The sequence below is a fragment of the Drosophila sechellia genome, chromosome 2R (genome assembly GCF_004382195.2).
Source record: "Drosophila sechellia strain sech25 chromosome 2R, ASM438219v1, whole genome shotgun sequence".
Taxonomy (NCBI): domain Eukaryota; kingdom Metazoa; phylum Arthropoda; class Insecta; order Diptera; family Drosophilidae; genus Drosophila; species Drosophila sechellia.
The window spans coordinates 10,131,670-10,156,116 of record NC_045950.1 but is presented as its reverse complement, the minus strand read 5'-3'; the positions used below and the strand labels follow the sequence as shown (position 1 = coordinate 10,156,116).

The following is a 24,447-nucleotide window of genomic DNA, read 5'->3' as shown; positions in this document are numbered from 1 at the left end:
TGCATTTGCCGGAAAAAAGTGCCCTCAAAGGCAAAGGCAAGGGGGGCGATGGAGCTAGGGGGCGGGGTCGTGGTGGCGCAATCAAGTGATGAATGCATTACTATATGGATGAGTGATGACGGAGCTCAGTAAATGTTCATGGGCCCATGCACTTTGGGGCTGTTTCCAAAATGGAGCTCAATAAATAAGGATCAGATATATGCGAATAGACTAGGCAGCTAGGAAAAATTAGAAATAGAATACTAGAATACTATAGTAAATAACTAGAATAGAGATGTTATAATAAATAATGTGGCCTGAGATTAAATTATTTATATTATCTACGTTTATATAATACCAATATACATTAGAAACAAATAATAATAAAGTTAATAGTTCTCTTTAACAAATAATGAATCATTTTCTTTACATTTCCCTGTTTCATTGTTCGCTTTAGCTACAAATAGCTTCTGTTCGGATATGGATCTTCTAAGGCTTCTCACGTTCTCCATTGCATCCCTTGTCTGGGCAGTTCTGTGAATAGATTAGCTTCCTTTTTTCGGTTTCCTACACGCTTTTTCTTAGATCTTAAAGCTCCTTTTTCGCTACTTGAAACAGACATTTCCAGTCAAGAAAAACCCGAAAACACAACCAAGCAATATAGAAGACAAGCTCAATTCCACTTTTTGCTGGTAGCGTCCCTTTTCTCGCTCACGTAATGAAATGGCGCACATGGAGCTCGGGAAATTCGTAGCGAGTGGGGTGGCGGGAAAAGCGACGGGCTGAGGTCGGTGGACGCCGACGAGAGAAGCCCACAGCGCCAGGACACTCGCTCGCTGCCGAGGACTCACTGAAGCCGAGCGCCAGGTCGCCGAGCAATTTTATGAACAGATGTGTGGTAAAATTAATGGACAGAGATAAACTCGCCTGGCGAGTGGAAATGGAAAACCGAGGGTTAAACGCCAGGCAAGAGAGTGAAAACTCGGCGAATGAGAGAGATGGGGAGAACGAGCGAGAGAGAGCGGGAAAAGCGGGCAAAGGTTCGTTTGCTCGGCTTGTTTGCCCCAACATGATTTATGATCCTTTCCCAACAACAAAAACAAAGGCAGATAAATATAAAGAAAACAAGCAGCAGTCAGTTGACTGAGTGAAATGGTCGAGTGGAAAAGCAGCGGCAGCAGCAGCGTTTCACTCAATGTGGAAAAACCACCCCCCAGGAGCTTTTCCGCTGCCTCTGCTGTCGGGATTTTCGTGAAAAGCTGTTGACTTCGTTACGCTGATAACTTAAATATGCATGGAAATTTACATACGTGTCAATGGCATTAAGTAGCGTTATGCTATTGGATGAGCTCCATATAGGCAACGGGCCACACATTTGGCTGTTTTTAGGGCTATCATTGTGGATTTCTGGATCCGGTGTTTACTACGCTTCTTAGCTGGCTATAAGGATACTTGGACTCACCTGAATACCATGGGCACCGCCACCCTGCTGGCTAATATGCAACTGCTGCGTCTGCTTCATCTGCAGCGTTGTGGTGGTCGATTGCTGCTGCTGCTGCGGCGCATTTGGGGTGTTGCCGCCGGGTCCGGCATTCGGATTGTTCTGCTGCCCATTGCCGGCGTTGCCGCGCTGCTGCTGCTGCTGCGGTCCACCCCCGGGTTGCTGTTGCTGCTGCGCCAGATTGCCCGGCTGCTGGTTGCCATTTGGACCGCCCCTTGGCGGACAATTGAGGAAGTTGGCCGCCGCATTTGGGTTCTGGTTGCTGAAGGGTGAGTACTGCTGCTGCTGCTGCTGTTGCTGTTGTTGCTGTTGCTGCTGCTGCTGCTGCAGTTGCTGCTGCGGCACCTGTTGCTGCTGCTGTTGTTTGTTGAAATTGGGAACACCACCCATTTTGGGCTGCTGCTGCTGCTGTTGCTGATGGTGTTGCTGCTGCTGCTGCTGCATGGCCTGCTGCTGCTGCAGACGCTTGAGATCGAAATCGTTTTGAGAGGAATAGAAGAGCTCCTGCTTGATGTCCAGGAAATTCTGCTGCACATTCATGCCGGCTCCTGGGCCAGGACCCTTTTGCTGGTGGAACTGCGGCGGCAGGTGTTGCTGCTGCGGCTGCTGTTGCTGCGCCTGCTGCTGCTGCTGCGGACCATTGGGTCCCAGGCCAAAGTCATTGGGGAAGCCGCCGCCGTAGTCGTTATAGCGACCGGGCTGTCCTTGCCCCATCATTTGACCATGTTGCTGCTGCTGTTGCTGTTGTTGCTGCTGCTGCTGTTGCTGCGGATTCATGCCGTGCGGCGGTCGTGGGAATCCACCCATGCCGCCCATGGCATTCTTGTGCTGATGCTGCTCGGCCATTTGCTTGAGTGTCTGAGCAGCCAGAGGATGTTCGGACATGAGATTACCAGAGTTTCCACCATTACCACCAGCATTGGGAGCACCACCTGTCCCGCCATTTGGACCATTGGGAAAGCCGCCTTGGTTGCCAGGATTGCCGCCACGCATCTTCATGCTCGGGTTGTCCAGACCCAGGCCAAAGCCAACGAAACCATGACCCAAACCGCCCTCGGACTTCACATTCAGGCTATTGATCAGATCCTGGGCATTGGGCGGCTCCACCTTGATGCCATCCTCCGTCTTTATGTCCAGCAGCGGTTTCTCATCGAAGCCATCGAGGAAACTGGGATTGAAGTCCTGCAGGTTGTTGATGAGATCCTTGAACGTGTCGTTGTTCTCCGAGTTATCATCCCCGAGTAGATCGGGAAAGCCCGGAAATTGTCCGCCACCACCATCCTTGTCCAATGAGCCGAGATCGGGGAAATCGTGATCCGGTTCCCGTTTGCACTCCACCAAATTGGCCAGATTGCCCAGGGCCGACTTCTGTTGGGCGGACATCATGTTGGGTGGCATGCCCATGCCGCCAAGACCGCCGGCCACGCCCCCGGTACCCGTGGCCATGCCGCCGGGTCCCCCACCCCTTCCATTATTCCCGAGGCCACCCAGTCCGCCGCCTTGTTGCTGCTGCTGCTGCTGCTGGTGCTGCTGCTGTTGCTGGTGATGATCACCTCCGTTGTTGTTGTTACCGTTTCCGCCGCCTCCCCCGCCTCCGTTGTTATTGTTGTTACCGCTACCGCCACCACCGCCGCCCCCTCCGCCACCGCCCACACCTGGTTCACTCTTCACCGATGTGTTGGTCAGCGCCTTTACAGTGACATTAGTGCTAATCTGTTGCGGTTGCGAATTGGCCGCCGATGTGGTGAACTCCAGTTGCTGAACAATTTCCACCGAGAACTTGGTTAGATTCTCAGAGCCGTTGTTGTTGCTGCCGCCGTTGTTGTTGGTGCTGTTGCCGTTGTTGTTCGTGTTGTTGCCGGTATTGGAGCCATTGTTGTTTCCGCCGTTGTTGGCATTCGCATTGCCGTTGTTGTTGTTGCTATTGCTATTGTTGTTATTATTAGGCAACTTGTGCGGCGGTTCAAAGCTGTCAGGGCCATTGTCAACATCCTCCGCGGGTCGTTTCAGGAATTTTTGTTGCTAAATTAGGAGAGAAAATAAAGTATACGTTATATAAATTGTTTGAAAGCTTGCGATGCTGCATTCTAAATAAATCCTAAAGAAATATATTGGAACTATATTTGATGCTTAAATAAATAGTTATGAGCTATATACAAAATCCAAAGAACAAAAACTTTTTCAGGATAAGAAAACTATATAATTTTAAAAGTATTAAGTTACTCCTATCCATAACTTTAAAAGTAGTACAAGCTTAAACATCCTATCACATTAGTTAGTTAAATGATAATAACATTAAAGCTATAAAAACTCTCATTAGTTGCCCAAATCTTACCCAAATATTCATAGATAGTTCGTTTATAGCGTTTGCTGGCTTGGGCGAAGATTTAGTTTAGTTTTTGAGTAGTTCGGACATTAAGAGTCGAGAGCTCGGATTTGAAAACACTTCGATATATAGACACAAAAGTTTGAACAGCTTTAGCACGATGATTTTAGAAGCGCGTTGGTAGACTTCGTCCGGGGATTTGTGGGGAGATTTTAGGCTACCACTCGATAGGGTGAACTTTTCGGACCAGTGTTGTGTAACGACGTCGACAGTGCTGCGCAGCGTCGATAATGTTGCATTTTGTTGCATTTACTTCGCGGGCGCATTTGGCTTTTGATTTTCTTCACAGTTTTCTTCGTCGATCTCGAGTTCTTTTGATTGTAATTTGATTTATTCAGCTGCGGCGCACACAGTGAGAAATTATACATAAATTAGTGATACACATGTACATATAACGCATATCGCATATACTGCATTGATGGGAAGCACGATTCGATTAACACTCAACAACAATGGCAACTACATCGCTGACTTGGCAAGAGTAATCAAAAGAAATTCACTTGCAAGACGTGCACAAATTATTGAAAAGCCGTAGCGAAATTTCATGAAAATCGCAAGTGCACACAGGCATTGGCAAAAATCACACACACACACACAAAATACGTCTCAAAATGTATGTATATAACAAAAAAAAAAAACAAACCTTAAAAAACACAGAAAGCTGTGCAGAGGCAGAAACAATAACATAAAAGGCAAAGACACTTCTAATCAGTGGCAGAATGCCGAAGTCGACTGAGAAAAGAGAACCAGAACGCCACAGTATCTGTGTGAGAACTTATGCGCCAGTGTGCGTTGTGTTGGCGTTGGCTTCGCCTTTCTTGTTGTTTTTGTTTCTGTTCTGCTTTACTTCAGCGCTTTCGATACCCCTCAATCGTGTAATCAAGGGGTATATGGGACATATTGAGAAGTATCTGCACATTTGTAATGGCAGATAATGTTTGAAATAGATTCTTTAATTCCCCCTATACAAAATTACAACAATACCTTTATTTAAAAATTGCTAAATGTAAAGGTTATATAAGAAATATTTAAAAACTTGCATTTCTTGTAGACTCGCTTAACTATTTTTAATAAAACTCGTCTTTTAATGGCTTTTTCTATACATATGGCACATTTCCCAAGTATCATTTTGTTAAAAAATCATAAAATTAATCCCACTTGCTGGGTACGTAAAACGAAGAGGATAAAAACAAAAAAAAGACGATGGCGAAAAAACAAGAAAACAATCACATTTAAATCAGAATGTGTTTGCTTTTCAGTTTTTATTTTCATGCCTCCGTGCAGGCCAAGCGCCCGCGACTTTTGCTGTTTATTTTGTTTTTAATTAATGCAAAATGTATACAAAATAGCCGCGAATAGGCGCAGCAACCAACACAATGACATGTGTGTGGGGTCGCGAGGTGTGCGTGTGTATGCCACCGTATGTATCTGTGTGAGTATTTAGTGCACACGATATAATACTTCAAAGTGAAGAAGAAGCAGAGGACTCGGTTGCAAGTGTGCGGAAGGTTGCGAAATGCTCTGGATAACCGCAAGTGACTCGTTTGCTGCGTTCAGAATTATTCACCGCAATTTAAAAACATTCTCTGTGACTACCTTCGTACAGTGAAGATTCGATAAAGCGGAGGTTTTTTTTAAGTCGAGATGCATATACCCAGTTATCCAATGTAATCGAGCTACAAACTGGATGCTGTTGGAATGACTTAGTGATTTAAAATCTATTAGTTTAAAGTTTAAACTTTCTTTTTATCGATACTGTGTACAAAGTCCTTTAAAACATATTTGGCACATAGGAACAAAAGCCACTCACTTAAGGTCGCCACCCACAGAGCCTAATTAAATTATTGATTCAATAAGGAAAATGTCCTTTCGAGCAGCGAAGGACCCCGCTCTCAGGTCATCGATAGCCACTCAATCGGTGGTTAAACAATTACAATCGCCTGCAAAACTATTCCCCAAATGAATAACAAAGTGTATAGCACTCATTACGCATTCACATTCATGCACAATCTCTCGCACTCACGAAACACTTTCGCCTAATAAGTTTATGGCACTTTACAACACTCGAAATGCAATGCACACAATTGGCCCGTTTCGGCCATCTCCCCATTTCTCCCATCTTTCCCATTTCTTTCACTACCCCCCGCCCCACACATTGCCCTGTCTACCAACGTTCGCTTCGATACACGCGCCAACCCTTTTCCCCATTCGCTTGGCTCATTATGAATAAATGACGTTTCATAAATTTGTTTTTCCCTGCGCCTCTGCCGCTGCTACCATCGATCATGCCGTCTCTTTTACTGCCCTCTATCTTCACACTCGCCGTCTCTTTCGCTGGCTGTATCTGTATCTGCGAATGTATCTGTGTTTTCGGTATCTTGCGATGGAAGCGTGACACAAAGAATGCAAACTTGCGTTGACCAGAAGCGTTGGGAAAACGGTAGTGGTATAGAAATGGCGAAGAGGGAGAAGGGAAAGGGAAAGGGTGCCGTAATATATGTAACCTATTGCAGAAAGAGATGGGTATGCTCGTGCAGAAAGAGAGCGGTAGCTCACACAATTTACAAACTTAAAAGTAATTTAGTTTTTTACGACTCCACTGCGGTAATAAAAATGTTTTGCCCTCTCCGTATTGCCACCCCCACACCACGCACACTTTGCCTTCCATCTTTTTCACCTATAACCATACCATAGCCTCGTACCGTACCCTTTAGCCTGCCGCAACCCTTTGAGGAGCCCCCGTCTACCCATGCCTATGCCCATGCCCATGCCTCCCCTAATTCCCCACTACATTTACTGCATTTACATTTATCGATGCGTCGCCTTCGATGTCGACATCCTCATCTTCGCCTTTGCCTTCGCTCTGGCCTCCGTCTTGGCTTTTATGTCTTGCTGCTGGTGGGGCTTAATAACTTTGTCAGGGGGGGGAAAAGTGCCTGGGGTCTGAGGTATACTGAAAATCGAAGGTTGGGCTCTCTGAAGTACTGGTCACATTGTGACGAGTTGAACCGAAATCACAGCGAAAGGAGTATGTTTCTCTCGCTCTCGTCACAAGATCGTTATACCTAGTTATCTAGCTATGAAATTACTTCCTTGTTGTTGTTTTTTTTAAACCTATTCTGATTGCTGTTGCTCAAAAAGAAAGTCAAACATTTCTCTTCTCTTATGACTCGTTTCTGTATCTTCACTGTCTATCAGCCTGCCTCGCGCTTTAATATATTTTCTGTTTGCTTTACGCGCAAATGAAATAAAGCAACAGAAATTATGCCGCGAACCTTGACACATTAAAAATAAGCAACAACAAAGAGCGTGAGTAAGAAGACCTCACCCATCTCTCTTGCACACTGTCTCCCCTCTCGCCACCTCCCCGTCGACGAGAGCTAGTAAATTTTTTGCGTGTAAAAATAAAAATGTGGAAAAGCTTCTTTCCACATTGGCTACGTTCAGCAGTTCAGTTTGTACGAATTTCGTTTTCATGATTCCAATGCATAAACAATAGAGAGCGCGTCCAACGCGTCGTATGATTAATGCGAATTAGCGGCGAATCCAAACCGACACTCTCCGCCACTCAGCACCAGAAAAAGAAAAAGAAAAAAACAATACACTATAGTCCGAAAACGGAAATCGTCTCGTCCCCAACACCAACAACACAAAAATCATCGGAAAAACACATCAAATGTTTCGTGGAAAGCCTTCGCTTCGCGTCCGTGTTGTTTGATTAGTTGGTTGAGTCGAGTTGCTAGTTGCTACATTGTGTGGTATGTGCTGAGAGACAGGCACTGAAAGATGATAAAAGATAGAGGAGCAGTGGCCTTGGATACGCAAGAAAAAGGAGGCGGACGTGGTCAATACGTTTGGTAGGGGAATACAAAAAGATTTGGAGTATTTGTTGGAGCTGTTGTTAACACATAAATTGGCCAAGAAATACTAATGTATTGATAGATGAAGTTGAAATTAAATTATTAATTAAAAACAACTAAATTGAAATGGAAAATTTCAAAATCTTTATAAGTATCATCATTATCATTCGTTATCATTCTTAATTTTATACATAAATAAACTGTGTAAACTGCAGAATTAAGAAAGGACATTTACTGGAAGTCGAATTTAAAACTGAAAATCCAAGTTCCAATTCCAATTTGCATGCAATTTAAATGAGATATGCAAATAGTTTTTCCCCGGCTCTGTGTCAACCGTTTTTTTTTCCCCCAGTTCCACTGTTCTCGCGCGTTTTCCTCTTTGCCAGCGGGCCATCATTTATTCACAACAATTAATTAAAAGTGTAACTTAAAACGTTCGCTCAAGTGTCAGCCATAACAGAAAGCCGTCTTTTTTTGCCCCCCTTTTTTTTGCACCACCCCCTGAAAACGAACGCCTCCAATTAATTCCTTGCTATTTTAACCATTTCTTAACCCATATTTTCTCGACACACACGGCGTATGCGTAATATCATGACCTTGTTTAGCGCCCTACTCTTTGCAGACCCTTTCCGCGCCATTCGCCCCTAGCATTTGCACTGCACTTACTCGCATTGCATTTTGCATTCTATTAATTTTTTTCAAATTATTAAAAAGTGGGCGGCAGTGGCGAAAGGAAAGGAAAATTAAAATCGCGAGAAATGTACGAAGTGAATTATAAATCATTATTCAACTCATTTAACTGAGCTGGCGCACAAAGCCCAATGGGAAATTATGTTTACCAAAAATTAATTAAACAACAGTAACAACAGAAAGAGCAATAAAAGTAAGATTAATGTAGTCGCAACGCAGCGACGCCGACTGCGGCTGCGACGGCGGCAGCGGCAGCGGCGGCGGCAGAGGCAGCATCAATTTCCGCAACGCCAAAAGGCTAAGCCAGATTTCTCGGTTCGGTTTAAGTTAGCTTGTTGCTCGCTCCAAGGCAATTGTTGCTATTACTATCGCTGTTGTTTCGCCCAAGAATTCCTAGATGCTCTTGTCTCTCACTATTCAATTATACACCAAGAGACAAAAGCGTGGAAGAAGTTCGGGAGTGTGGGTAACTGTGGGATACCCTTTAAACATATACATATATATTATCAAATAGCTTAGTTACTATACACATGAAAACGCCGAAACCACAGTTCCGTTAAGAAAAACTGTTAAAAAGCGGAGCAATTATAGAAATGTAACAGCAGGTGTTTGTATCTATATATACCGCTGATAACTAACCATCGAAATTTGCATAATTCAAAACCGTTAATCAGCCCAATTGTTTCACCACTGCAGGGCACACAAACTGAAGCACAGATGTATGCACACATCTTTATGAATATGTAAGTGCAGATACAAATATATGCACAATCCCAAACGTGTTCTACTTCATGGCATTGTGAGCATGCCCCACTTTTTGGTGAGGGCATAACAACCGACCAATTGCTCGCTCAGATCTGCTCCTCCCTATCTAATCCCCCTCCCTCTCCGCCGTACACTTCTTGGCCACTTGTCTAAGCAATATGCGTAACACACACTGTGGCACACAAGCACATACACGCACACTCATGCACACTCACGCGGAGAAATCAAACGGAAATTTATGTTGGCCAAAAATGGTTTCTTTGATATTTTACCAAAGCAACTAAGCATTGGAACATAAAAGTTTATAATTTATGAAAACGAAAATAATGCAGAGCGTACAAATTCCCAAACGGATTTACTGCAATGTAATTAATGGTTTCCATCGAGCCAAAAGAGTGGCAAAAAAAAACAGACACACATACGCACACTTTTCTTTTTTTTTTTGTTTGCTCAATTTTCCTCCTGATTTATTTAGCACTTTTGATTTATGATTTTTAATTTCTGCCATTTTACGTCTTACGTGAGTCTTACGAAGTCTGCACCTAATAAATTTGCATTTGCTATGCACAATTTCCCATCCAAGAACCCCAGACACGAAAAAGCGAATAAAATGTCAAATAAATAAACAGTACAGGGGGGTTGAGTTAAATAATTGCTAGAAAGCACACAGGAATTTAGCAGAAGATCTCGTAAATACAATAAACGAAATTCCATGAGCACAAAAGACTTCGAAAAAGGTTTTTTTTAACACTCAATCACAGCTGATTTTGATCACAGCAGATTTACTGTTGAAAGTACATTATTGTTCAGCTGATAACACTTCTATATATGTTAGTACTGTTCAATTCTTTACGGAATTTAAACAAAATTTTTTGTTGTTTATGTTTTTCTCGCATGTTTGCGATTAAAAAGTACTGTAACTCTTCATGTTTGACACCAAATTGTTTCGCTTTTCACTTTTCAAACACTAACATTTTTTAGCACTCCGAACACTTTATTTCTTCATTAAGTTTAAGTGCATATTTTAGTATTTCTTTTTAATTTGTTTTCTTTTGTTATATTGCCGTTGTCGTTGATGTTTCTTTTGTTGTTGTTGCTGTTGCTGCTGTTGTGTTTTTATCGCTGAGGGAACGAACCGCAAACAAAAAAAAAAGCGCTCAGCTTTTCTTTGGCTAGTGTTGCTGTTTCTGCCGTGCGGCTGTTACTGCTGCTGGCGTCGTGTTGCTGTTGCTACTGCTGTTGCTTTTGCCTCAGCTGCTGCTGCTGCTGCTGCCGCTGGTTTGTCGTGCGCCGTTTGGCAGTCGGTTGAGTACTGGCACGAGCCGCTGTCAGCGAAGCCAAACGAAGCGACTTCGAGCGACGCGAGCGACGCTGGCAGCGACAGCAGCAGCAGCAACACGACGCCAGCTGCGACGCGGGCAGCGAGAAAGTTTGCTTTTTGCATTGTTGCAGCGACGCAGCGAGTGAGTATCTGTGTGCGAGTGGGTGGCTGTTGGTATGGGTGTTGCTGCGGGGATGTCGCTGTTAGCCATAACAGACGGTTGATAAGCTGCTGCTGTTGCTGCTGTTGCTGCTGTTAGCATGTTGCATGTCAGCTGCTCTCTCCCTCTCTCTCTCTCTCTCTCTCTCTCTGTCGCTCTCTCTTGGCTTTCATGTTGAAACCAATTCGTTTGTCATTTGTTTAATGACACAAATATTTGCACAAAGTGTTTGCATTTATGTATGCCGCGACAACCTGTCTTACTCCACACTCCATCGCTGCCCCACTCGCTGTTTTCAATTTCCATTTTGGCGTCATGAAAGTTTTCCCTCAATTTGTATTTGTGCCATAAATTTGATTACCACTAATAGACTAATAATAATCCAACTAATGATCACCGTTTCTGTTTTCTTTGCTTCGCTTCATTTTTTTTTTTTTTTTTTTTGTGGGTTGCCTGGCTTTTTGGCAAATTGAATTCGCTGCCACTTTCTGATGGCTGTTAAATTGGGTTGAGCCTACAAGGACGAAATCCAGCGAAATCCTACCCAAAAGCCAGGCAACAGCACAAAACAACAAACAACGTGAACAACTAAATAAGGAAGTGACATCGGAAACAGGCAGCGACGTCAACGTCGTAGGAATGCGCAAAGGAATTTCAGCTTATGGTAGAACGGGGGGAACGTGGGGGTCATGGGAAAATTCAGGGGTTTTGGGTTTGTGTTTGGGGTTTCGCAGGAATCACTCACAAAAATCCGAGTGAGTCGAGTGAGTCGTGCGAAGCGCTCTTTATCTCGCATTTTTAGCTCGTTTATAAGGCAACGACACCGGCCGGCTGAAACTAGTTAAGGCCACACCAGCAACCCTCTTCTCTCGCCCCAGCCTCTTCCACGCCCCCTTTGCCACTCTACACCACCACTAGAACCGTCCTCCCCGCACACAACGCTTACAGCTTAACCTATAAAAATTCCGCAAACCCAACATCCACAAATGGGAACACTCCACCCCACTCCGCATGTGGAAATGTTCTTTTTCAGCTCTCTCGGAAAATCTGGGCGCCTGTTACGCACGCAACGAAGTTGCCAACACAACCTCACATGCACGCACACACGCGACTCGAAGCTGTTGCTGTTGCGGTGATGTTGCTGCCGCTGCGTTGATGTTGCTGCTGCTGTTGCTGCTGCCGTTGGTGTTGCCGCTGTGTCAGTGCCGTTCATTTGTTTGATTTTGTTGTGATTATGCGCAGTGCTTCGGCGGCAGAGACGCCGGCAGTGACGCCATCGCGCGAGCAGTGGCGGTGGCGTCGTGGTAGTCAGCGACCCATGGAGGGCATTTGGGGGCGCAACAACAACAACAACAGCTACAACGGCAACGCTGGGCAACTGGATTCTTGCTCCAAGTTGCGATACACTTGGACAACTCGAAAATGTGATAAGACGTGCAGTGCATGTGGCACTTTGATTTCAGCCCGATTCTGATTTAAAACCACTCGGGATTAAATCGGAATATAAGCTGTGATTTGAGTAGCATCATCAAATTTGGATATCTAGCATTTAGAAACAGAGCAAGACTTAATATTACTAACTATATTAGTTGAGAAACCAGCTTGAACTTTTCTAACAGCAGGCTTACACATGTAACTGTCAATAATGAAATTTGGAAACAGTACAGTGAACTTTCCAACACTTGAAACCTTAACTTCTTAGCAATAATTAGATAGACAGCGCATCAACAAGGCATACTTTTAAATACCTATATGTATGCTAAAGAATTCGGGTTTATATACCGCTATTCCCATAACAAATTTGTTTTAGCACGTTTCTAAAAGATTACATTTACCCAAAAATGCATTTCAAAACTTCCTTCCGCCTTGCGAAGTCACGACTTACTAGATTTTCACCTTCAATCGAATAGTCAATCTGCTCTTGTTCAGCGCACTGCTATAAATATTTGTGGCTCTCTGTTGTTATTCTGGATATTCCGTATAGCCAGTATTGTCTGTTGCCTCGACTCACGGCTGTTGGCTGTTGTTTGTGTGCCGTAAAAACTCATTGCCAGTTTGGGGCGTCGCTCAACTGGAAATGTGGCCAAGCCGAAGCTAAAACTGAAGCTGCAGGTGTCTGTCTAACCAAGTCATCTCACATACATATATATACATATATTTACTTTGTAGATATATAAAAATAAGTACATAGTGGATGTGCCAGCCTCCATGTAATTGCGCTGAGCATTTCTTTGTGCGGCTTAATTAGTGGCTGGCAGCCTGTTTTTCATTTTAGAGGTTTATAAATGATGTTCGCAGAAGCACAACTGGGCTCTATTCGCAGGCAGCTCAATTTAAAGATCCAAACAAATAGTTACAGCAAATGCACAGTTACAATTTGGTAGTGGACTACAAGTCTGAATTCTCGATTAAATGGCCTTTTTCGGTGCTGACACATTGTGGTAGCGAATCGAGAAGCGGCTAAAGTTGTGCGAAGTGATCTCCTTGGTGGGCGTGAACTCCGCCCGCTCGATAATCGAGCGCGGGCTGCCGAAATTCAGCAGCCAGAACTTCAGCTCGTTGACCTTGGGCAGTGTGCCCTCCAGCTGACCCTTCACCGTGCCCTCGTCCGTGTTCATCACCCACCCGCGCACGTGGTTCAATGTGGCCAGATCTCGGGTCTGCTTCCGCAAACACACACCCTGTACTCGCCCGAAGAGTTCGAATCCGCAGGAGAAGATCTGTTCCGCCGGCTGCATCATCTTGAATACGCTTCGTCTTTTCTAGAAATAACTCCAACTTATTGTCGATCGAGAGAGAGAAACTCCACTTGTTGAAATTTAGTAGATTTTTGTCAGTGTTCGTAACAGGAATGTCGCAAGCTCCTGGATTCCCTTAAGTAGTTAAGTGTTTTGCAGCACAGTGAACCCCAAATAAAGTTAACACGAGCAAAATTTGCTAAAATTAAATGTTAAGTAGCTGGATGTCAATGATATCGCCATTATGTGCTTAAATTAAAATCGACGAAAGAAGTAGGAAGTTCTCGTCATAAAAAGGAGCAGTGTATCGGCGAGAGCGCTAATGACATTGTATCTATTGTATATCCATAGCGTATAGCGTATCCCATATCAGCACTGGGGACTCATAAATCACTTGCCACACTCATTCGCACACACGCACACATTCACATGCGACGCCAAGTTCATCTCATGGCAATCCAATCAACTGGCAATGCCACAAAAGTTTGCAACCACCAAACCAGAGCCGAAACCCTCCCCCTCGCTCCCCTTGCCAACAAGCCCCCTTCCCCTATGGCCCATGGACACACGAACACCCCCCTCGAAAATGGCAAAACACCACCTATGGGCAGCGCGAACAATAACTAGCGAGATAAACAGACAACATTCGGCGTTAATGCAAACGCGAAACGCCGACATCGCAGGCGATACTAAGGCAAATATTTAATACGATATTTATGGCCTAGGCACAGGATCAAGTGCAAGCGGGATGGGGAGAGTCAAAACGAGACGGAGAGAGCATGGGGAAATGAGGTCCTTTGAGCCAAGGTATTTGCAAAAAGAAGCCTGTGATAAATGACTACAGCTACAAGTACTCATCCGCCAGTTTCCAGAAATTGGTTTTCCGATGACTACATAAATTATACTTCTTCACAATTAAGTCTAAAGTTTGTAAGGAAGACTATTAAATATTAACGATACGATGTATTCTCTACAAATTAACGGCTTTTCATTTTTTCAACCTGACGGTAGCCTGCAACCATCAAGATTTTCCCCCTTTACAATCTACATTTGAAGACACCAAACGTGTACGTATGTTGAAATGGCCCTAAAGCTGTCAATTTGGTTAAGCGAATTTAAAAGTTTTCGCAAAGTGGAACCAAAGGCTTCCAATTTGGCCGGCACACTGTGGCCAATCCAACTCGAACTCCGTCCGTCGTGTGCCCATTCAAATGAAACACAGCACGAGCCTCGGGTTCGTTTCGAGTTTCAGGTTGGATTTCAGGTTGAGACCGCCACCGACGTCTCCATCGAATTCGCAGTTCCGTCGCTGCCTCCGTCGACGTCCGTTCGATACTGTTGTTGCTGCTGCTGCTGCTGTCGAGCCGAAGGTGAGCAAGCCAAATCAAACAAACCGAAGCGCAGCAAAAAAAAGTACGTTGAAACGCTTGAAGGGACTTCGCATGCCTCGCCGTTGGAGCTACGAACGAACGGGTATATATGTATCTACATGTAGGCATAAGTATAGGTATTGCTATATCTCTATAGATACTATAGCTCATGCTGTTGCTGCCAGAAACTGCGCTTCAATTGCGACAGCAGCAAAAACAACAACAGCCAGTCAGTAAACAAAACTCGGCTTCTCCGAAGGCAAACTGCGTGAAGTGGGAGAAAGAGAGCCGCCAGCAGCTAAGAGAGAGTGAGAAATTGAGTGATCTTGCAGAACGGATAAACACCAGATAAGCAAGGCTAACAGGAGAAATTCAACTGCACTTAATCACTAAGATCGGATTGAAAAAGGGGATTTCCTAAAAGTTAAATTTGTCGATATACATAAAGTCCTCAAACCAAAAAGTATTAGTGAATTGCTTTCAAAATTATTTCTTTGTCGCCATGATATCACCTTATAGATAAGCAGATTTTCATAGTTGCAACATGCATATTTTCGGATCTTTCATATTTGTTTGTATTAAACATTAAAGTATGAACACCATTCACCAACACTGTTTTGAAATACCCAAAAGTCAAAGCATTTTCCTATCGTTTCGTTCAAAATTTTTATTGTTCAGAACGTTTGGCCGCCAAGCCAAACGGCGCCAAGCACACGCACATACACATAAACACATTGACACAAATCAAATCGGAAAAGGCGAAACAAAATAACAACAACATAGAACAGCAACAACAACGTCAGCGCCAAGAACAACAATTAAATCGAATTCGAAATTAAAAATAAAAAAAAGTACAGTACTCGGTCTTTTCCAAGCCCACAGCGTTTTCCCCAACGTTTCTCCAAATTGAATTGAAATGCAAACGAAAGCTAAATACTAAAATTAGCTTAAAATAAGTAAGGCAGACAGGGCAATAACAACAAGTGAATAGAAAATCAAAGCGAAGCATATAAAACGGCGATAATTCAAATGCAAAATGTAAACACTTCAAAGCCGCGCGACGGGGAAAGCGGGCGGAAAATTGAGGAAAAGCTGGGAAAAAAAATACAGCTACAGTGGCATAGGAAAATCGGAATAATAAGAGAAAGAAGTCGAATGGCTTCGGAGTTCAAAAGGGGAGTGCTTGGGTTGTGAGCACAGACTCGCGCTACGCAGACTTGACTTGGCCTCTAATAACTCACTCACTCGCGCACTCACACACACGCACATTGAATTGTTTACGCAAATGACAAAATTATTATGCAGTGCAGGGAGAAAAATGATGGCCTCTAAACATACTAGATATAAAAAGTAAAGCCCAGATGGAAATATATTAAGCAGAATGTCAATAAAACGATATTCTAATTATAAATCTGATTTATACTCATTCCAATCTGATTTATCTCGAATGTTAGCGGATTCCCGAGAATCCACTCAGAATAGGGCTAAGCACGCTCAATCGCTGAGCTGTCCCACGCTGCGTATACGTAACCCGTGATCTTGACTTCGGCTTATCAGAATAACTCGACGATGATGCAAACATTCCAGTAATGGCGATTCCTTAATACACGGATACTTAGCTTAACTTACGGTTTAATCTGCACAATATGCATATCTACACGGTACAACAATGCGTTGATGGAACAAACAAGGGGGAAACTCACCTGCAACGAGAGAAAGAGAGACAAAATACTGATTAGCCACAAATGCAGCGTAAACGCAATGAGAATGATTAATCAACTGGCTAAAAATACAGCAAGCCCAACGGCAACAACAACAACAACAAAATCACGTCAGCGGCCAAATAAGGCAAACAATTGCAAAAATCTGCATGTTGACGTCGCTGCCCGCGTCGACTGTGCAGCTGCGTCGCAGTCGAGGAGCTAAAAATATTTCACTCGTTCGCTTAGAAAATCCAAAATTAGCTGGCACGGCGTGCGCACAAAATCCAAAATGAGGAACACAAAATGAGGCACAGTGGCGTGCGATTCACTTTCTAGCACTCAAAAATCAATAATGGCAGTATATGCAAATTAAGCTGCTGATTATTTTAATTCTATTAAAAAACTACTAATTATGCAAAGTCAATAGTTTAATAGTTTTAATGTTACCAGTAAGCATTTTATTGATTATTCAAAACAGTGAAAATAATATCCTTATTAATTGGACAAAATACGAACGAACTGAATTTCACACCCACTGTGCGACGTTCGTGGCGTCACCGTTGAGCGACGACAGAGGCAGAGGCTGAGGCAGTGACGGCGACGTCAACGCCGACGCTTACAGCGTGAGACAGCAGGTTGGCAGAAAGTCTGCCACTGATAACGGGAAATGGCATGCCAGCAACAGCGGCAGCAAAAGCAGCAACAATAAGGAGAGCCATCGGCATTCACTCACTCTCTCACTCTTTCTCTTGCCGGCTCCCCACTTTACTCACACACTCACTCGTTGGCGCTCTCGCCTCTTCCTCGCTCGCAGTGGCCATGTCTTCTATGCTCTCGTGGCTGGCAACGCTCACGCCAAAATAAACAACAAATGTAAAGTGCGCCCCTTTAGCAATGTGGTGTGCACGGAGAAAAACCTGATAGTGCAGTTTTAAAACAAGGAAATATTTTTCAAATTATATGTTTTACAAAACTATTTGATAATCAAGTTTCGGGTTATCAGCAGAACATGCGTTAGATCTTTAATTGCATTTCCAGATTAAATAAATTGTTGCATACTTCAAGGACTGCGAAAGATTTGCGTTCAAAAAAAACTGCTATTATTTCTCCGTGTGTATAGGAAAGGCGGTCGCAGGGCCTACACGCCACCCCCCCCCCAAAACACCCAACCACCTAGGACAAGCCATGAAAATAAATATGTGGGCATAACAAAAATGAAAATTGTACGCGAAATGTGCCGCAAATGGCAGCAGATTTGCCATTAAAATTTACAAAGGGTCTTTCTCGGTGTTTCGGGATCCGAGTGGAAAGCCGAGAGAAAACGGGGCAGGGAAATAGAGAGGAAAAAACATAGACAAACAGTCGGAGGTAAAGCAAATCAAAACAAAACAAAGGAAACATCACAAAAACAAGCCAAGCAATCGCCCTGACTAAGTGACTCTTTCCCTCTCTGTTTAACCCGGGGGCTGCTACCTCGCTCGCACCCTCTGCTGCTAAATAACAGCTGTAAATTAACAGCGAGCGTTTTTAGAACGAGCAATTAAAGCTGCAATAAAGCAATTAGAAGTACAATTACCCAAAGTTTGTCCAATTTGTGTGCACAAAAATTCGAAAAGGTAAACAAGCTATGTTTGAAAGGAAAAATCGTGTAAAAGCGTTTGAATTTAATATTTTCGAAAATAATATCTGTAATTATTATGCATTTTTTAATGCTCATGCAACATTAATTTTTGACACCTATGTATATCTAAAAAAAAAAATGTTTATTTGCCACTCAAAGTTCATAATAAGTCAGGTGACATTACACATACGCAGTGTGGTGCGATGGCTAACCATATCGGAAAATTGCATTTTCTGCTGCTGTTGTCAAGCACTGAAAGCCTCACATATGTTTTGTAAATTAATTAATAGTTTTTATTCGCGTGCGGATTGTTTAAATAAATCATTCACAGTGACAAAAACAACATTTTTTCGGTTAAATATAAATTACTTAGTTGAACATATTTTTTTTTTGTTTTAAATTTGAATATCCATGTAAATTTCGGTCGCAGCGCAAAAAATAGTAATATTATATTGGCTAAATGACAGCGGCAGTGCTGACAATACCAATTAGCCTCTCGGTCAAGAAGAGTTGGCCAATAGATGACACGAACAAGCCGCAAGGGGAAACGGACGACAAAACTAGTGTGAGGGAATAAATGGAAAGCCTTAATTAACAGGGCCAACTGTTAATGAAATTGTTTGGTAAACGGGCTGTGTTTAAAAGAATAAAATGAGCAAAACTGTTGGCGCTTTAAAAATGGTATACAAAAGTGATTAAGATATATGGCCATTGAAAAACTATAGCATGCAAACTAAATTAAATAATAAAAAATATAGCTAAAGTAACTAAAATATATATTTGAGAAAAAGAAGACCATACACGAAGTGGGTTGGTATTTTTCTAAATGGTTTAAAAATATTACGTATACGCATTCGAAAAATGTTCTTTTTACTCGTAGGTTAAATACATTTCAGTTCCTTTTCTGTTGTTTCTATTCGTCTTCATTTTGACGGCAACGATTTGCAATCAACTTAATTGAATTTTGTTTTGATGCAATGACGAAGGCATAGTGCAAAGACGGGCGGAAAAGTGGGTGGCGGCGAGGCGAAAAGGGTTGTCACGCCTTCTGCAATTGTCTTAGCTGCTTGTCGTCAAGTGGATTTGCTGCTGGCGGAGAACTATAGTTGTTATTGCTCTGGCCTTTGTTGTTGGGCGATATTCAATTAAGCGACATCGTCGACGTCGCCATTTAACGAAATGCAATTTTCACTCTATTTATTTATTTTGCCTCAGTGTGAACTTTTGTTTGTTTATGTCAACGCACTGCGGAATAACAACAACAAAATCGGTTAATTCGATCAGCGAAGATTGAGGTGATTTTATGAGCAGGGTGAAGTTACGCATTGGCTGGGGTAACAAATTCGGTAGTGGGAGGCAATTAACAGTATATCCAGGCTGGCAAATTTCACAATTTTTCGTCAATAATTGAGCAAGGAAAGCGGGCAGACGACAATCTCCATGTCCAGGACATGCGCACTTAAGCCAGGAACTTAAAGCCAGGCCACAAATTGCACAGAGTGGGCGTTGGGGATTGTGGCGATTGGATGGGGCAGTAAGTGGAGCGGGGGGGAAGGGGGTAGGGGGTAAGGGGGTGACCGACAGCAGACCGACTGTTGTCCTGTAAATGTAAATGGCACCCACACACGAAGCGAAGGTGGCCGATGAGATTGTCTCGAATGCCGAATACCGTTAAGATTGTTACCAAAACACAGAATACTTCAGATATAGATAGTTGCCAAAGGAAAGGGGATTAGCCAGCTAAGGATGCACAGCGAGAAATAAACTAATATTGCATTTAAACGCCAACGAATCTAAATTTTCTTTACAGAAAACGTATCTCATAAAATCGAACTAGAAACATTCCTTTTCTTTTTTATGATTGGTTATAGATTTTATATATATTTGGTAAATTGGAAATTGATTTTAGGAAATTAATGAATAAGAGATTTTTTCTTTCACAGATTTTCGAACTTAACCGGCATTACTTTTAGTCACAAATTTTTGTGCGGTGCATTATCGTGCGGCATATGCCACAAAACTGTGCAACGTGCGGCTCCCTCGCTCTTTCTCTCAGCTAATGTAGACAAATTTTTATCGCCTGCTAAAGTTTTGTGGGAAATTTGTTTTTTTTTTCCCTTCGGATGCCGAGCCCTTGGGGAGGATTTTTGTCGGCGGCAGGATAGCAGGCAGGGATATATCTTTGCACAAGGGGTAGCAGACGATTCTGTTCTTGTTGACGCTAAATAGGCTCGTTTCTCTGCCGTTAATAATAATAGTTATGATTATGATGATGACGACACTGACGATGGCCCAAGATGAGGCGAAAGTGTTGATAAAACACGGCGGATAACACAACGATTACGGGGAGCGAAGGGGGTTGAAGTCAGTGAAGTTCCAAGGGCCTCAATCAAAATTATTAATGTAGCAGGACATCCAAAAGTTGCTGATGACAGGACACAAGGCGTTTGGGTCAAGCCAAAATGTCAACGAGTTTGAAAATTGCCTCAATACGGGGTTATAAACCATAAATTAGGAGAGAATGTAATCGAGAGACTATCTTAAAGCAATAAGTTAAGTAAAGCAACTAAATAAAAACCGAAAATCTAGGTATATTTAGCTCGAAACTACTAATGACTCTTAGTTTAAGCTTTAATTCCCAAAATGGGAGCAACCGAAGGCAGCATATTTCAGCACCCACGTAATGCCTCTACTTGCAACTCAATGAAGCATTTGTAAATTGTTTAAACAAATCCTGCTCCTTTGCCTGCTTGAGCTCCTAATCACCAGCAAACAAAAGTCAAATCAAAAGCGAAGCCCAGGAAAAAGATTGAAACCGCACAGTGAAAGGGGCGGCGAAGGGGGCCGGAAAATGGGGATGTGGATGGGGTTTGGGGTTTGGGGAAATGGGGAAATGCGAGGAAAACTGAGAAGAGAGAGTGTGCAGCTAACAAGCAAAACGTCAACGGCGAGGCTGACGAGAGCGACAACATCGTTGCAAGCGACTTCCAATTATTTTTTATATTTCTCTGCAGCAACAAAAGGCACTCCAGAACAGGGGCGTCGTTGCAGCAAAGGGGGGCATGCATCTCCGCCTCTGCTGGCTTGGCTGATGCAAAAGTGGATTATGTGGCTGCCTCAACAATCTTCTTCTTTTTTTTTTTATTCACCCCATATTTTGTTCGTTTTCGCTTTCCTTGCCAAGCGGAGGGGCGTGCGTGAAAAGTGGGCGCGGCACTCAATAGAGTGGCACAGTTTGTTGAGGGGGGAAACATGCGAAATGCAAATGGATATGGGGGTTTAGGTGTTTTACTTTTTTTTTTAGGGCCTCGGAACAACCACAAGCATTGATGGAAATCTGGGGAATTACTACTGCATTCAAAAGCGCATAAATCAAATTCATTCTTAATTTTTAAATCAAAGTAAAGAGCTTAAATTGTTAAACACTAGCAGGTATATAGGCCACAACTAGGTTAGTTTAATAATACATTCTAAATCAATCTAATCGTTAAGTTATGGCTACGAGTCACATTAACCAAACTAAATTTGCTAGCTCTTTGATTCATCTCAAATTAAAATCATTGTCTTATTAAGTTTTTAAATGTTGCGTTTTCTTTGATTTTAGTTGTAATTTGCTGTAAAATATATGGTACGCATCTTAAAAGTACCCTTTGCTCAATGTGAGAACTGAAAACGAGACCCAATTTGATATTCAATCGCAGCTAATAAAAAGAAAGGCCTGTATTTTCGGTCTACATGCCATCGGCTGCGAAATCAAGTGGAGGAATACAGACTACAAATATTGAAGTCTTTCATGGTGCAAACAAAGCTTTTAAGCTTCGTTGAGTTTAACACAAATACACACAGACACACACCGGCATACACACCATAATACATGTATAGGCACTCACTCTGATATGGGGACCGACCTGCCACGCCCCCACCCCCCTTGCTTTCACTAGCCACCTCTCCGCCCCCTTTAGAACCACAGAGGCGCCCCATTGCAGAAGCTTCAAAACCAACGAACAACAGCAAAGAGAAGAGGCGCAGAAGGGGGTGGAGAAATGGGAAGAATTGCGGAGAAAGGGGAGCGGGCACACGTTGCCTGCCATATGCGACACTTGAGAAGGAAGGAGGGTGAGGCAGTGGGGATGGCACTGGGGCATGGGCGCCGGTTCGCAGGAGGTCGTCGAAGGGGCTAGCCGAGCGGGCTGATTGCCGACTGACTGACTGAAAGAGACTGCGTGCCACGACGGCTCGGTGCCCCATGGACACACAGTATCCGCAAAAAAGGTTGCAACCCCAAAAAAGGTGCTTTAAAATATTAAGCAAGCCAAGCCAGCAGATACTCAGATACAATTGGAACATTCATATATAATATGGATAGGGAATATCAAATGTTTAAATATACAGAGAACTTTCAGTCATTATTAATATTAATATGAAAGGTAGGCCATTTATAAGATGATTTATCTACTAGTTTCCATGACTTCTGATTAAGAGTTAAAAGGAACTTTTTCTGAGTCTAATAGTCTGTTTATTTTTCTTTTCTCAAGTGCAGGAAAATTTGTAAATTTTTCTTTTTTTTTTTAGCCCCTTTCCGAACTTTTCTAATCCACTGTGCTCGCGCCGTGCGTTCCTATACTTCAGGTTACATGAGACCGCACGCTCTGTCCCGCTCGCTCGCCTATGGCCATCTCTGTCCCGCTGCTCCGATTCTGTCGCTACTGCGCTCTCTGCAGACAAATTTCTATAAATTATGCATTGTGTGTGTAAACACGACAAGTTGAATTGAAATTACGGATTTAAATGTGAACCAAAGATATTTTATAGCTATCTGAATGTGCTTATATATACAAAACATGGGCTGCAAAAACGAAATAAAATCAAATCGAAATGGATGAGGGGTTTGGGGTGCAACCCTTTTTGCCTTTTGTCTCAGCTGTTCGGCTTTCATCGGCCGACAAAGTTTCGCAAAGGCACAAAATCAACAATCTCATAAATTTAATTGCTTCAAGTGAATTCTGCCGCCAATTGTCCAGTTGCAAGTCCCCTTGCCACGCCGTTGAACCCCCTTTTTTTTAAATCGTTCCACTGACTGTGCCTTCCTCGCTGTCTCATTGTCACCTTTTGAACTTCCGGCGGCGGCGGCGCTTTTCGCCTCTCGCTTCTCGCAGTGTATGATGTATCACCCTGGGCAGAAAAAAAAAACCAGTCAGACGTAAACTTTTTCCACATGTCGGATGGACACTCATTGTCTCACATCCACGATTCATTTAACATTTCTATTTGTTGGAGGCGAGTTTTGTTTATTTGCAAACATTTCGTCACTGCTGACATTGATGACGATGACGTTGCGCCTCCTTTTCGTCTTTTCGTCTTTTGCCAGCCGCTTTGTTTTTTTTATTTTTTGTAAAATGCCCATTTATTTTTAACATTTTAAAACGTCAACAGTGCACACAAAAGCCGACTCAATGACGCAACGAGCGCGATAAAACTCATACCGAGTATGATGGTGGAAATGGTTTATCGCATTTAAGTGTAACACACATTAAGTCTGGTGATATAAGCAGTTTAAAATACGATTTATTCAAGTTGTACTCTTGTTGATTTACAGAATTTAATGTTCTGTAAAGTGGCTCTTTCCTACAAATTGCAAGTGTTGTAAAATGCGATAGTTAACTGATATTTCTACTTATGTTATTTTTAAATAATTAAGTAGTTCAATTAGTTATCTTTAGTTTAGTGCATACAGTTTATAGTTTACAGTGTTGATTTACAAGCCATGCTAAGTTTATATTTATTGAATTTCTGTGGTTAAAACTTTACAAACCAAGTCCACTTTTAAAAAAACTAGAAAGCTTACTTTAAAATACTTATTTTTGCTACAAAATTACACAGATATATGTGTATAAAGTACAATGCGTACTGTACCTACGCCGATATCTATATCATCACTTATGTAAACGTTGTCCCTGCCTCAAAAGCGACTTTTCGCATTTTAAGTCAATAAGATGGGTGAAAGGGGGTTGCAGATGGAAATGGCGGTAGAAAGAGGGGGACCGTGGGGGGGTTGGATGCGGGTCAAGTGAGGGGCGCATGCAGTGTAATGAATAAATGAGCATACAAATACGCTTTCACGCACACACGTGGCCGTGTATTTGTGCAGTTAATTTGCCATTTCCGCTCCAGTAAAGTAATGCAACATGTTTTTTTTTCCAGCGGCTACTGCTGGCCGTTGCTGTTCTACAAATCCCCGTAAAGTGCCGCCACCCAAAAACCCCACCGTAAACCTATGTTTACCCACCATGGAATTGGTCAAGTGCCATTGTTCCAGGATTCGGGCTGCTAGCCATAAACGCTAATCACTTCGA

The 24,447-nt window shown here is 42.9% G+C and overlaps 2 protein-coding genes across 6 annotated transcripts in view; both read right to left on the bottom strand.

Moving 5' to 3' along the window:
* The window catches only part of LOC6609083 (neurogenic protein mastermind), a 66,050-nt gene that overhangs the window by 16,027 nt on the left and 25,576 nt on the right, over positions 1-24,447 (bottom strand). For 4 of the 5 annotated variants that reach the window (XM_032714795.1, XM_032714796.1, XM_032714798.1 and 1 more), the window contains one exon: positions 1,442-3,502. In XM_032714795.1, the coding sequence (XP_032570686.1) occupies positions 1,442-3,502 (2,061 nt within the window). Of the gene's footprint in view, positions 1-1,441; positions 3,503-3,815; positions 4,205-10,317; positions 10,439-24,447 lie in introns of those variants that run through there. The other variant, XM_032714799.1, reaches the window with a different exon arrangement.
* Positions 11,087-14,375, bottom strand: LOC6609082 (acylphosphatase-2). The gene has a single exon (XM_032714800.1). It carries the CDS (start codon positions 13,401-13,403, stop codon positions 13,071-13,073), a length of 333 nt encoding a protein of 110 aa, XP_032570691.1. The 5' UTR covers positions 13,404-14,375; the 3' UTR covers positions 11,087-13,070.

Coding starts and splice junctions, on each gene's coding strand:
- LOC6609082 (XM_032714800.1), bottom strand. CDS start 13,403: ATGATGCAGCCGGCGGAACAGATCTTCTCCTGCGGATTCGAACTCTTC.